Source organism: Acanthaster planci, linkage group LG11 (assembly GCF_054643075.1).
Source record: "Acanthaster planci isolate LZ-2023a linkage group LG11, COTS_SCS, whole genome shotgun sequence".
Taxonomy (NCBI): domain Eukaryota; kingdom Metazoa; phylum Echinodermata; class Asteroidea; order Valvatida; family Acanthasteridae; genus Acanthaster; species Acanthaster planci.
In genome coordinates, this window is record NC_141787.1 from 9824628 (window position 1) to 9837812 (window position 13185).

At 41.0% G+C, this 13185-nt stretch overlaps 1 protein-coding gene and 1 pseudogene across 5 annotated transcripts in view; one reads left to right on the forward strand and one right to left on the reverse strand.

Annotated features, from left to right (window-relative positions):
• Positions 1-10210, forward strand: part of LOC110989114 (uncharacterized) — a 29489-nt pseudogene extending 19279 nt beyond the window's left edge. Inside the window, exons 13-19 of the transcript XR_015427188.1 lie at positions 2100-2168; positions 2661-2735; positions 3204-3275; positions 3454-3510; positions 3941-4122; positions 4753-6648; positions 6782-10210. The product of XR_015427188.1 is annotated as an uncharacterized LOC110989114 (transcript). The remainder of the gene's footprint in view (positions 1-2099; positions 2169-2660; positions 2736-3203; positions 3276-3453; positions 3511-3940; positions 4123-4752; positions 6649-6781) is intronic.
• LOC110989112 (uncharacterized) overlaps positions 7407-13185 on the reverse strand; it is a 29351-nt gene continuing 23572 nt past the window's right edge. For all 4 annotated transcript variants that reach the window (XM_087143322.1, XM_087143321.1, XM_087143320.1 and 1 more), the window contains 8 exons: positions 13024-13164; positions 12418-12527; positions 11830-12049; positions 11474-11558; positions 11105-11160; positions 10283-10518; positions 9708-9751; positions 7407-9146 (listed from right to left, as the gene is read on the reverse strand). In XM_087143322.1, the coding sequence (XP_086999448.1) occupies positions 9722-9751; positions 10283-10518; positions 11105-11160; positions 11474-11558; positions 11830-12049; positions 12418-12527; positions 13024-13164 (878 nt within the window). In that variant the 3' untranslated portion in view covers positions 7407-9146; positions 9708-9721. The remainder of the gene's footprint in view (positions 9147-9707; positions 9752-10282; positions 10519-11104; positions 11161-11473; positions 11559-11829; positions 12050-12417; positions 12528-13023; positions 13165-13185) is intronic.

Here is a 13185-nt window from a genome sequence, read left to right on the forward strand (position 1 = left end):
GGTTACGGAGTTTCTGATTGTCAGGAGGAAATCGTTAAGCATGGCTTCAGCGGGTATTTCTACGGAGATGAAGAAAGAGGCTGGCGATGAGCAGACAGCGATCTGTGTTACCAAGCTCAGCACTGCGGAACGCCCGGCAATCAGAGGCAAGCCTCCGGCGACCGCTGACCAGGATGTCATCAATTGTCTTGCTGGTGATACCGGTGTTGTTGTACCAGGTGATTCTATTGATCTGCCGATGCTGAAACCAGGTGCCAAGGATCTGTATAAGGTTATGTGCAGCACAGACCTCAGGTATGCAGTCATCGTTGTTATTGGTAATGACGAAGGGAAAGGGATGTGGTCCAATGATGTGTTTGAGACCAAGACGATCTGGGCCGATCGTAGCATTCACGTCCCAAAGAACGATGGTAATATCGTCTCGGGAAAAGTGCCGGAGCTTGCTATCTATTTAGCAGCTGATAGAAAGTGTCCTTGGTTTCCTCATCGGAGACATCGATGGGAGAATAACATGAGAAAACAGAGATGTACCCGTGGCACTGCTTTAACCTTGCAAAGAGTAAGCGGGGACTAAGCGATTTCCAGGTGATGATAGATGCTACATGGCGATGATGGATGGCCAGGGCTACCCCCTGAGTATGATCATGACTGCTCCAGAGAAGACGGTAGTTGCCAATAAAAGTCTCACCCTGTCCATCTGACCTCCTGTAAACTAGCAATGAAGATGTCCAGACGGGAGAGTTCAGAGGAGAGAAGCAGAAAATGACCAGGTGAATTAAGCGTGAGAATATTCTAGGTGGCAACACGGATATGATGGTGTGCGGGGTGAATAGGTGACAAAGACACAGAAGGGACATCCGGGGAACCCCTTGCGGGTTTGAGGGAGGCCCGTCATTACTGCCAAGTGTGAGTAGTCTAGAGAGAGAAGGTTTGTGCCTGGCCGGGAGGAGCCAGGTCTTTCGACATCTAGTTCTCGTAGCAAGATTGGTGTACGGGGGGGGGGGTTGCTAGCCCTACGCCCCCTGGCTGGGGCATTAGCGCTGTTGACGAAGTCCAGGAGGTCCAAGTACTATCACTTTCCAATGGAGGCTGCCCAGTCCAGAATCCCTCGGTAGAAATCTGTTATTAAATGTGGCACAGCTAGAGCTGTGTTGAACAGTTACCAATGTTTTCCACGTGCAGTAATCAAATCTCTCCCCAGATGCCGTGATCCCTTGAATTTCTGTTGTGATCTTGCAGGAAGGGCGCTGTCGCAAGGCGTTGGTATACCCCCTCCCTTCAGAGGCTGAGATTACCCACCAAAAACACTAAATAAAATTAACCAAAAAAATACCTCCACCAACAACTAAAACTAAATGAATTCTATCATTATCTCAAATCACGACTTTAAAATTCTTTGACAAATTATATGTATGTTTAGGTCATTGATAGTGCAACACAATTAGCTATTATTCAGGTAAGTTCGGATTGTGTCAGATATGGATCATATTCAGTCAGTCGCGTCAATTTGTGCCGGCAATCGGGGGGGGGGGCTGGGGGAAAGGGGGGGTTACATGTAAATTTGTAAAGCAGAGGGGGTTGACAAAATATTACTATGTATAGGTCGATGTTCATAATATTAATGAACATCTGTAATATGTATTAAGAATGGCTTATTCCAGGCTCTTTGATTATTCTCCCGTTTTGAGTGATACTGAATACAGTTTAGTTGATGGACGTCTGAAAAATTCTTCACTATCCATTTCAATTTTTGGCTCATGGACACAGCGCTTTTTGTCAGAAATCGAATCGAATTTGGATTTTTGCCTAGAGCTGTCAGTTTAGATTGGACTCTAACCCAATTCGAACATCTTTATGCGCTCAGTGCTCAACAGTAATAGAACAACTCAAGAGACTTTATCTTGTATTTCCTTGGTTAGTATTGACTCTATTTAGTTGCACAGACGCACAGAAACATTAACGCAGAATGCAAAAAATAACAATATAATCAACATTATGAGGTTGTGATACACAAAGGTTTAAGTAGATTTCGCCAAACAAATGTAAAGACATGTTGAACTGTTATTAGCCATTTACGTTAGCTATTTCCTCTTTTGCAGAATGCTCTTTGATAACCCACTAATTGAAGTAGCGGATTGGGCATTTTATGAAACTCAACTCACACGTGTGTAAGAAACAAATTCTCATTTTTTTAAGGCATGTAATGGACAAAGTATTCACAGTAAAGCCTCGCTGAGGACGGAGGTTAACCTCCTCGTTTGTGTGGCTTTCATCAAAGGGCAAATCTCTTCACCACTGTAAGGTTGTCGTTTTTGATGGAATTATAATCATTTTCAAATGAGCTTACATTATGGTAGCATTCACGCCAAGACCTCACGATGTGATTTGTTGTAAGGAGATACCAAAGGTAAGTGAATTCATGAAAGACATGATTGTGCAAGCGAAATATCAAACTTCAAATTTAAAGTAGCCAAGCATCAATCTCATTACAATCTTCCAAAATTAATTTTAATTATGTATTTGTAGGATGGTGTCCTCAATACCGGTACTGGAAGAAAGCTGATACAAGATGTTGGGATGGTGTGCCCTAAGTTCGGGGCTTGTGTTTACCTTAGGGAAGTTTTGTTCAGGTCAAATTCTTTGATTCAATTTGTCAACAGGTACATATTCCAGACCAATCTTACTGTATTAGGACGACGGCCATTCGCTACAGTCAATGACACAATCAAGCGGATGTAAGCAAAGTTAGCTTTTAACACGGAACTTCGCTTTCTCATTTCAAATTATTTGAATAAATACTGAAGTCGATCTATGATGCAGTGCAAACTGTTCGTCCTCAGTGGATAAAGTGCCTTATAGGTGTCAACACTATTAAGATTACCAATGATGCTGCGAATGTATGACGCGCGAAGGCAGCCGTTGCACTACCTCCTGCAACTGAGGATTGCCTTTACATCGTCTGCTGTGAACAGATAAAATGCCTTATCATCATCATCTTTTGATTCAAGATTGACAATGATATCTTTGGCAAATATATGAATGCACAACGGACGTTTTTGCACTACCGGCTGCAACAGAAAGTTGACTACTGTGAGCTAAGCCTACAGGTGAGGTTCAATGGATAACGTTGGGTATTTCAGCTTATACTTCCATTAAATAGGAAACTTTGACTTATTTTCACTTTATTCGGTTTGCCATTTCAGGTCTTTATATGGGAATTATTTTGAGACTCTTCCTGATGCTTTGTGGCAAGATTTGGCAACTAATTGCTATGTGTGAGTAAATACTTTTGACAAATATCAAAGTTAGATTTACTTCTGCAGAGTAAGTTGTTTATATACGACCCCAAGAGCAATGGTCAACGATCCAAGGATTAGATCCGATACTGCAAATATTACAGATTACATCATCACCCTTTTTCAAAGTTTTCATTTTTAAACTTTCCCTTACCAGGTCTGTTGACAATACTTTGAAGTTTGCTCCATCCACAAATAGAACAGACATCGAGATGTAAGTAGGATACTGCACGAAACCTTAACGACTAAAGTGCGTTCCCCCTCCCCAGTTGAAATGTATACAACCTTTTACCCTTTTCAGAGGCTGAGGTGAAACTGTTTGCTTACTAGGAGTTGAGGTGAGCGCAGAAGTGCTAAATAAAGTGCTCAGTATAGGCAGCAGTACCACTGTCGCCCCTTATGATGTAAGATCCATCCGATTGATACTGAGGGCTAGACAAATTCGACTTAAATGTCTTCACATCAATTGATCTAGATTTCACTCATTCGTTTTTTTTACTCGAAGGGGACTTTTTGAAGATAACTCTCTAACGTTTGACAGTTGTCACTTCAATTCCAAGTTTAACTCCTTCAGATTTTAATAAATATACCATCATTACGTGATTATTATTTCCTTTTTGGTTTTTTTTTTCGTTTTGTTCCAGCGAGTTGGTTAGAGATGGATTTGCCCAGCCAATCAACTTGACGAAGGATGATGGGAAGATGCTTACCAAAACTGGTTTTGAATGCTACCCATTGCACAATACAGATATTTGGCAGTGTAGACCTTGCCCGCAGGGCTTCTTTGGAGCTTCGTGGAGCGGCGTTTGTATAGCCTGTCCACCTGGTAAAACGTGATTAAGAGAAAGTGAAAAATGACATGCCCGTAATTCCGTAGGGGGATGAGGAAAGAGCCTTAATAAACAGCACACACATTAAGCAGTACACCCAACTCCAAAATATCGGAGTTTATCTTAACTTACCATTTACCTTGAATGTGATTTGTGCCCTGGCAAACCCTGGATTTAGAAGGTGGTGCATTCGACAATGTCTGGGGATCTCTAAAATGCGTTTAGTTTCAGATTATTTTAATTTTTCCAAACGGCAAAACAGTTTTGGACTTCTTACGGCCGGGCAGCTTTGATTGGTCATTTGGTAATCCCTGTTACCCAATTCTCAGGCACAGATTTACTTCGCTTGTAAATGTGACTGTTGTGACTGAAGTTTGTCAGAAATTGCACGTAGATATAGGACTAGACCCAACAAACTCTTATCAATGTGCTTCTATCTCTGCCTTCAAACAACCATTAGTTTAAAATGTGTAATAGGCCTAATTCAATGAATTTTCTTTCTTTGGAGTTTGCATTTGAGAAAAAAAAACATCAATTTAAAAACAAAAAGATGGGCGATACTTTTGCTTCAATTTCCAGAATAAAAAAAAGGAAAGTCAAAATCATTATTTTTTTGTTCATCTTAGGTGGATTTTTTCAAAACCAAACTGGACAACTTGTTAAGGGCGGCCAGGTTATGAACTGCCACAAATGTAACAATGGGACTTTCGTCGCTCCCTCCGCCCAACCAGGTAAACGTCCTGCCGACTGCAAAGTGTGCCCGACAGGTACCATTAAAAGTCTACACGCAGGCTTCCGCGCATGTCCGTGTGTGGATAACTACTACCGCACGGATCGCTTCGGGGAGTGCTACCCCTGTCCAACAGAAGGGCTCAACTGCACAGGGGAGTACCAGCATCTCCTGCCCGGTTTCTGGTGGACCTGGAACTGGGGTTCGGATGGCAACCGCCGATCCTATGAGCAGTTTGTCCAAAATCTCCGCACCGAAAACGCCTCCTACGATTCGTTCTCGCAGGTGTTCCTCGGGACTCTACCAAAAATCCACGCCTGTCCCAGACCTGAGTCCTGTGCTGTTGAGGGGTATGGCATACGCGTCACGTGTCAGACGGGCTATGAAGGTTGGCTTTGCTCTCGGTGCAGCAAGGGATATTATGCCAGGCTTGACAACTGTCTGGAATGTCCTAAATGGCAATGGTTCCTGCTAGAAGCCATGGCAGTGCTTTTAGTGGTGGCTGTTCTCATTGTCGTCATTGTTTGGGACTTGAGGAGAAATCGCAGGAGCGGTCGATCTGTAGTCGATAAGCTCCTTGCCAGAGCGAAAATCTTGCTAGGGTTCTACCAAGTCATTGGTGAGATATTCTCTGCCCTTGAAGAAATTCAGTGGCCGGATCTCTTGAAAAGCTTCGGTTCAGTTTTGCATTTTTTGGAAGTTGATGTCATGAGGATTGTCATCAGTCCGCGGTGTTACTTTCCGGACTTCACGTATCCTGATGTTTACATTGAGTTTATATTTGGTTTCGCTTTTGTAGCCGTTGTTTTCTGCGCAGCTTTATGTTTTTATGGCGTTACTAAATGCTACCACGTTGCCAAAGAAACACCTGTTTTGGATATGACACTCGCTCTGACAAAAGCAAGGCAAAGGTGTTATCTGTTTGTTGTTATGCTGCTTTTTGTGTCCTATCCCAGTCTTTCCAGTGTAATATTGACACTTTTGCCCTCCGGTTGTGACTTGTTTTACCTGGATGAACACCACATGTTTAACGCAACCAGGCTCCGATTTGATTACTCAATCGATTGTAAAACTTCACGACATGTTCATTTCACTCATGCTGCCGAGGTCTCATTGAGCTATGTCATTGGCTTTCCTTTGTTGCTGTTTGTTTTGCTGTGGTGGAGCAGCGGTCCCTGGAGGATTCTTAGACGCTTTGCCTTTATGTTGTGTGGTTGTGAGAATGGCAATGCATCCTCTGATTGCAACATGGCTTGTGGAAGAGCAGAGTTTACCTTTTTTGCAAGGGTGGGAGGGGGTCCGGAATCGTCGCGGCATAAACGCGTCCAATGGACAGTCAGATCTTGACGGAAGAACCACTCGACGCCAATCCGACCAGACTGTAGAGCACACTACCACCGGACAGCACAACACTGAAGGAGTCACCTGGAAGACCTTCCTGTGCGAAAATTACAAGCCTCAGTTCTGGTACTGGGAGATCATCGAACTCGTCCGCAAGATCGTCCAGACAGTGTTCGTGTTACTCTTTGGCTACGAGGACCCGTTCACCATGCTTGCAACCATCGTCACATCAGTGGTCTTCCTGTTGATTCACTCCTCCGTCAGGCCCATGAAAGATGATTCCGAGCACCGTCTCCAGTTGTTTTCTCTCGGGACCATCTTTTCTGAACCTCTTGGTTGCATCCCTGCTTCTGCTACCAGCAAACGAGGATCCCCTCTAGTGAAAAGAGAAAAGAAGTACTTGCTGTCACTCTTGTTCTCCTCAATCTGAGTCTCATTGCATTTGTTTTATGTAAGTATCTCTCCTTCCCTACACGCTTTTTAATGCATTCGCTGTTATTAACAGGTTACAATTATAAGTTCAGCACAGTCATTACCATGTTAAAAAAATTAAATATTGTTGTGATTCTACGTTACTTTTTCAGTCAGCTTCATGTGGTCTTGTGCAAAGGCTGTCTGGAGGCAAGGTTGCTGTGGTGGAGGTGGGAGCACGAATTACCGAGCTGTGTCGCCAGCGCTCTCGACCTGCAGCGTCGAGATGCGACCACGAAGGAGATGAGGATGACGACGAGCTGCAGAGTTACGCGGAGATACAGTATTCGGACATTGCAAACGCTAGCTGAATATATAGAGACAAGTCCGCATTTTGACATGTTTAGCGCTAAGATGACAGAGGTCTTGTTCCATCTCGTTTCTTTACAAAGTGCGTTTCAGCTTATTTCTAATATGCACCGTCCCCAAATCTGCAAATTCATATACATAAAGGCCCCCTATTAGATCAGTCCTACTAAAAGGCCTGTTTGAATTAAAAATAATATGTTTGAGTTGAAACCATAATGAAGTTGTAGTCTTTTAGAAAACCGTGACCGAACGTTTAATTCAAAATTATTTGCTTTTAGTTTGGTTTGGCGCAACTCTAGGCCGCCTGTCTGAAACGGGTGTAATCGAACTTACCATAAATGTATCTGGGCCTAAATTTAAGAAATCAAGATCCAAAATTAATTTCATTACATGTTTTTAAACCCATTGATCGGCTAAATCAAAAATACATTCGATTCCCACAGGTCGTAATTGAATTTATTGTACCAGTGTAGGCCAGAGGGTGCACAGTAATGGATAATGTACTCCTTATAAGCGCTATTGTACTTCAAAGTAAGTTTGAGTTTTTCCATATTGGCCTTGTTTAAGGAATAGGTAGAGTTTGAAATTTGGTGAAAATTAGTCGAGGCAGGATTTATCTAAACGCATGGTGTCCCTTGAGGGACATCGCCCATCGTCAACATTGACACCAAAATTCTCGACTAAATTCACGCTCTTTGGTCCGCAAATTTTGCTGTCAATATTCACGACCAAATTCGTGATTCGTTGTATCTCCGGTCACATATAGTCTTGTGACCCTGCATTCTGACTAAACTGCCCGGCTGAATAACGACTTGAGATCAAGCCGCAAAATGTAGGTCATTGTGCTTGCGCATGAACACTTTATTTCCGCCCAGCTTGCTGGAAAAAAGATCGCGGCAATATTTCCGAATGGAGATACAACGAGTCGTGAGTTTGGTCGTGGATAGTCATTAGTTCTTCAGTTGGGTTTGTAAAGTTTGCGTGTTAAAGTAGCAGATCAACAAGCACTGTTAAAACTTAAGATAAAAATGTAAACAGTTAAGCTGGTGTAAAACGTAAGGCTACACAACGATGTTAAATTTAGCGGAAATCACAGTAAGTCAACAGACGCGTGTTTGTGTCTACACCATGCGTTTCAAAATAAGCACTACAAATATATGTCAACAAAGAAGGTGGTGTAAAAGGTCAATGGTACTTAGCGAATCAAGTTATACCAAATCTGAGTAAATATAGTGATAATAGGTGAAATGCATTTAATCAATGACAGTGCGGAGTGTTCTTTCATGCATACATCTTGCCGACATAGGACCCCTTTCCTCCAAATTATGGCCATGAAATTACCGACTACATGTTAATTAAAATTAAACCACAACGAACTGAGAAAGGTCAGAGAGTTGTTGGCTAATTTATGACTGTTTCAGTGGACAGGACATTGAAAAATTGCGTGTGTTGAGGGAGATTTTCACATATTATGACAAAAATATACAGTCAGAATTTCTATTGATTTACCTGAAAAATTCGTATCCAAGGTAAAATAGGTGAATCTCCTAGATAGAAACTTCTGTAGGAAAATACTGCCCGTTTGAGGTCCCCAAAATTACAGAAATATACTAGATGTTTTCCAATGTGATGTTTCGCGGTCGGTCGCTTTCAGAATGAAAATAATTTTACAAATAAAGTAACCTTAAGTTTGTATGTAAGGCAAGAGTAAGTTTAGTTTAGTACCTAACTTTGCACCGAAAAATTATGTGTTTTGAGCTTTAAAAACAGAGAAGTTCAAAATATATTGCATTTGTAGCTATTTCATAACCGAATACATTGGAAATGTAGCTTAAAAACTCTCGTAATGAAAGTATGAATACATCCTAAGCAAATACAACTCTGCTACACAGTCATAACGATGATCATCGCTTCGTAATCCATAAAATATGCTTGGCGATACTCTACAGATTTTAGTGATTGAAAATTCCCATCTCAGTTACTATCTCTTTCAAGAATCAATGCAAAGATTTCCTAATGAGCTGCAGTGCTTCACTCAAACAAAGCGTGCGTACACATTAATACATTTCTTTCTAAAATTGAAATTTGGAATAACTGTTAAAAGTTTTACATGGAACTGCTCTCATTTTGGAAGGTTCTTTGACGATATAGATGCCTTTCATTCTAGTCCTGAAAGGGAGAAGGAGATGACAGTGTTGTGACCATGAAATACCTGCATTCATAACAAGCTTTAGGGAAAAATGACGTAAAATATACCCTACATCACCTGTATATGATATCAAAAAGGTGAAAGAAAATGGTATTTCTTGTCCGTTTCGGTTTATATGCATGCATGCGATGTTGAAACATTATCAGAATGCCTTCCATATGAAAGGGTAGTGCATTGTGTTCCATTTCTGTGGTTTATATATTTAATGATATCAATATAGGAAAGGCAACAATGAAGTATTTCGGAGAAACATTCCAAGGTCCTGTGGACACTGTGACAAAAAAAAGGTTAATACTGCAGTGGTCTGTAAGAACTGCAACATAAGAATGAAATAGAAGGTTCTGACTATAATAATTAAAGCTAATGTTCAAAACAGATTTTTGTGATATTTTGCTAAAATGTCCTGAAACTCATATTTGTTTATATGAGAGAAAAATTTAATGTATTTAATAACCAGAATGTGCATTATTTGATACTGTAACATAGCCTTCCGGGTAAATATTCAATACTCTGATACTTACTAGACTCGTGCATATTAAATCTCCGTCTCCGTGCTCGGCATATCCTTTTTGAAAATGTAAAACAAAACGTACATTAACGTGTAGTCTTAAGAAGATATTCATCATACAAGCATATATATGAAATGCAATCCAGATTTTTTTTCCAGACAAGGGGGTCTATGAGTAGTGGGCCCAAGTCTAAGATATTGCATAATTTGTCTCCATAAGAAGGAATTTCAGATATTTCCCAACATTACGTACATTTACACCCACAAAACAACTTGCACCAACTTGAGCATCAAGACTGGAATGACAGTTTTGACTTCAATATAGGTCTTTAAGTGTCTGTTTTATCAGAAATGAACTGCCATATTTCAGTTTGGAATCCGTCCACCAACATCCTGTTAAGTGTAACCTGACGTTATGTTTTTTGGTAAATAAAGCTAGTTTGTAAATTTGGTTTAAAGTTCCCAACCTGTGGTGAAAGAATAGATGTTAAAAAAGAAGCTAAGAGGTTCAAGGAAGACTCGGAAGTCTGTTGTTTTTTATTGATTTCTTTTTCATTTTTCACGTTAAGAAAGTGTGAATTATCTAACCATCTTTGTCACTGGTGCTGGATTTGTGTTCTCGGTAAGCCTCATGTTTTCCCCTTCTTCGACAGGAACCAGTGTGTGATTGTCATCGTCCTCTGATGGCCTCCGACTGCTACCAAGGGAAGGGTCTACTTTGCTCTTCTTCCTGACCACCAACACGACGAGAATCACAACTACCACAAGGACGAGGCAAAGGGAGCCTAATATGATCAGGACTAAGGCGACAGTCGAGAGGCCACCTGAGACAGAAGGAAGTAGCAGACTTCAGATCATGTTCACATTAGATATAGACACATGACCCTGAAATGTACACTTTTATTTCAATCCATCCAACGTTATTCTCCCTAGTCGTTTACAAAATGGACGTAATCGTTTTACTTGACCGGGTTTTATTAGAAATGCTTCATCCTATTAAATTCATTTTCAAAATCTGCCATGTCTACGGACCTTACAATCCTGTACAAGTCACTTTGGCACTCCAACTCCCGACCCCCTTTCAATGTTTGGTCTATGCGCGGGGTCTGCACTCCAGCTGGCGACAACATTGATCAGGGGGAGTGGGCCGGAGACCGTTTGGCTTTTGCCACGTGTCCGAACAATTTTGTCCTGGACTGCAGAATGAAAACTTGGACCTGCTCGCTTCCAGTGAAACGGCCTTTCCTGGAGCGTGCACCCATATATAATTATAAACTTTGTAAAGATGGTTCAAAGTTCCTTTCTCCCTTCTATGTAGAAATGTGTTTCAGGACAATGTAAGCTGAATTTTTTCTGATACCCGCAAAATTAATTGTCAGCAAGTCTCGAAGTCCGTTTAGATGCACCCACCTTGATTGGGTACCGGCTGAATCTCGCATTGCTCCCCAGTATATCCAGACACACACCTAAATAAACATGATAATGTGTCTGTCAACTACTCCAGGTTCTACAAAAGAGGATCACGTTGTCAAGACCCTTGCATGGAAAGAGAAATTGTGGGCAATATCGCCAGAAGAAAAATGCAAATTTGAAAACTTTTTCTTGTACATGAAAATTTTGATTGCTTCTGTACAGATTAAAAAGAATTTTTTTTATTTTTTCAAGGATATGTGTGGATTTTTTCAACAAGAGCTGTAACTTTATATTTTTAAAACGATTGAACAAAAGGTCTTTCTTTCATTCTTGCTCTTTCACTTTCGGGATATTATTCAAATTTACCTGCAAGAAAACCAAGGAGAGAGATTTGGCCTTTCGCAAGTCCCACCATTAAGGCAGTGGTGAACAGGGCAAGTTGTTTGTACCTCTGAAAATCAAAGGATGAATGTATTTTTCTCTGAATAGGTTTAAAACTTTGGAGCAAGCACACACCAGTCGTCCGTGATTATCATTTTGAAAGAAGCGAAACAAGTGAAAGCATTTTCAAAACAATGAAGCTTGGGGCTCTGAAATTAAATACTACAATTGCTGCCTGTGTGTTTCATCACAGTGTAGTAAACATTTCAATGAGTCATTCAAGTCCGGTCAGAATTTCGTTTAGCATCTGATAAATGTCTCTTTGTCAAAGTTGCAGCTACCTTCGGTGCGAATAGAGTCTGGATCAATGCCAACTGTTGTATTGCCGTCAAACAGGGTTTGACTACTTGACAGAACTTCCTCCAGCTCAACCTTGGTGGGCACCTCGTTTTCAGGGAAGGATACCACAAAAGTTACAACCACGCTGCCCCTTTCCATCATTGTTACTTGCACTGCAAGGGCGTTCCATGTGGCTTTGTCTGTCTCAAGCCTATTCATAATCTAAATATTGAGAAAACAATTAAGCTCAAACTTACCCTAAGGTGCCAATCCGAGCATATTTGCATTTTCTTTACTTTTTATATCATATAGCTTGTTATCAGCGAAGGGAGATGATTTTAAATCCTTCACCTTAACATTGACATTAATATTAGTAATCTTCCAAATCTTGTCCTCTCACACTGTAGTCTGTAAGACTACACTGAACTTCAGTAACAATCATTTCTGGCCAAACCAACTGCATCGGAAACTATTACGTTTCGTAAAAAATGTACGTATGCTTGCGACCATGCAATTAGCCAATGCAAGTCAAATGATAAAACTTAGTGACGGAGTGATCATCAGCTCGATATTAGATTTTTACAAATTACCGCCCGTTCAAGCATTGCAGCAGTGTCTTTGAAAGCGCTGGTTGTTGGGTTCTTATAGGCAGCCTTGAAATCCAAATTGGTTTTGATCTCTACTCCAAACGAAGGGATTTCTGAAAAAGAGCGTAAGAAAGCGTTTATACTATCGTAAGGTAAGATATACTGACAAAAAGTCATGTTCCTGAATTGCACAACATTCGAGTTGGAATCCAAAGCTTGACGTTTTTTCCAACGTAATTATAGTCACCGTTCACTTTTTCTTCGCACCGAACCTCCGCAGGTTATTTGAGTAACGTCTCTGCTTTCTCGTGAAACACCTTTTTGGTGGAACACACGACGACGAGCAATATTAACTCTTCCTATAACTTACTTCCTATATTAACTCTTCCTGTTCGGTGCAGAGTGACCATGACATCGTGACAACAAATATATTGGTTGAATTTAAACTTTAAAGCCTTAACATGTGTACAGAGTTTCAAAAAGATGGAACACTGAAGTGCTTAAACGTTTGAATGCAGACTCCAACCAGCCTTCGCACTGTATTTACGAGGGGTTTAAAGGGAGTAACTGCTTCTCTAGGTTTGATAAAGATCTATTAAAACATTTCACGTTCGCAAGAGCCATCGCCGATTTCGACGTATCCCTCGAAGGCACGACAGACACATGAGAAGCCCTCTTCTTTCGTATCTGGTACACAGTACGTCCCTGTCTCCGAACACAGACTGCTGTTTAACCAACAAGGATTCTTCTCTGGAATAGAATGGTAGACGT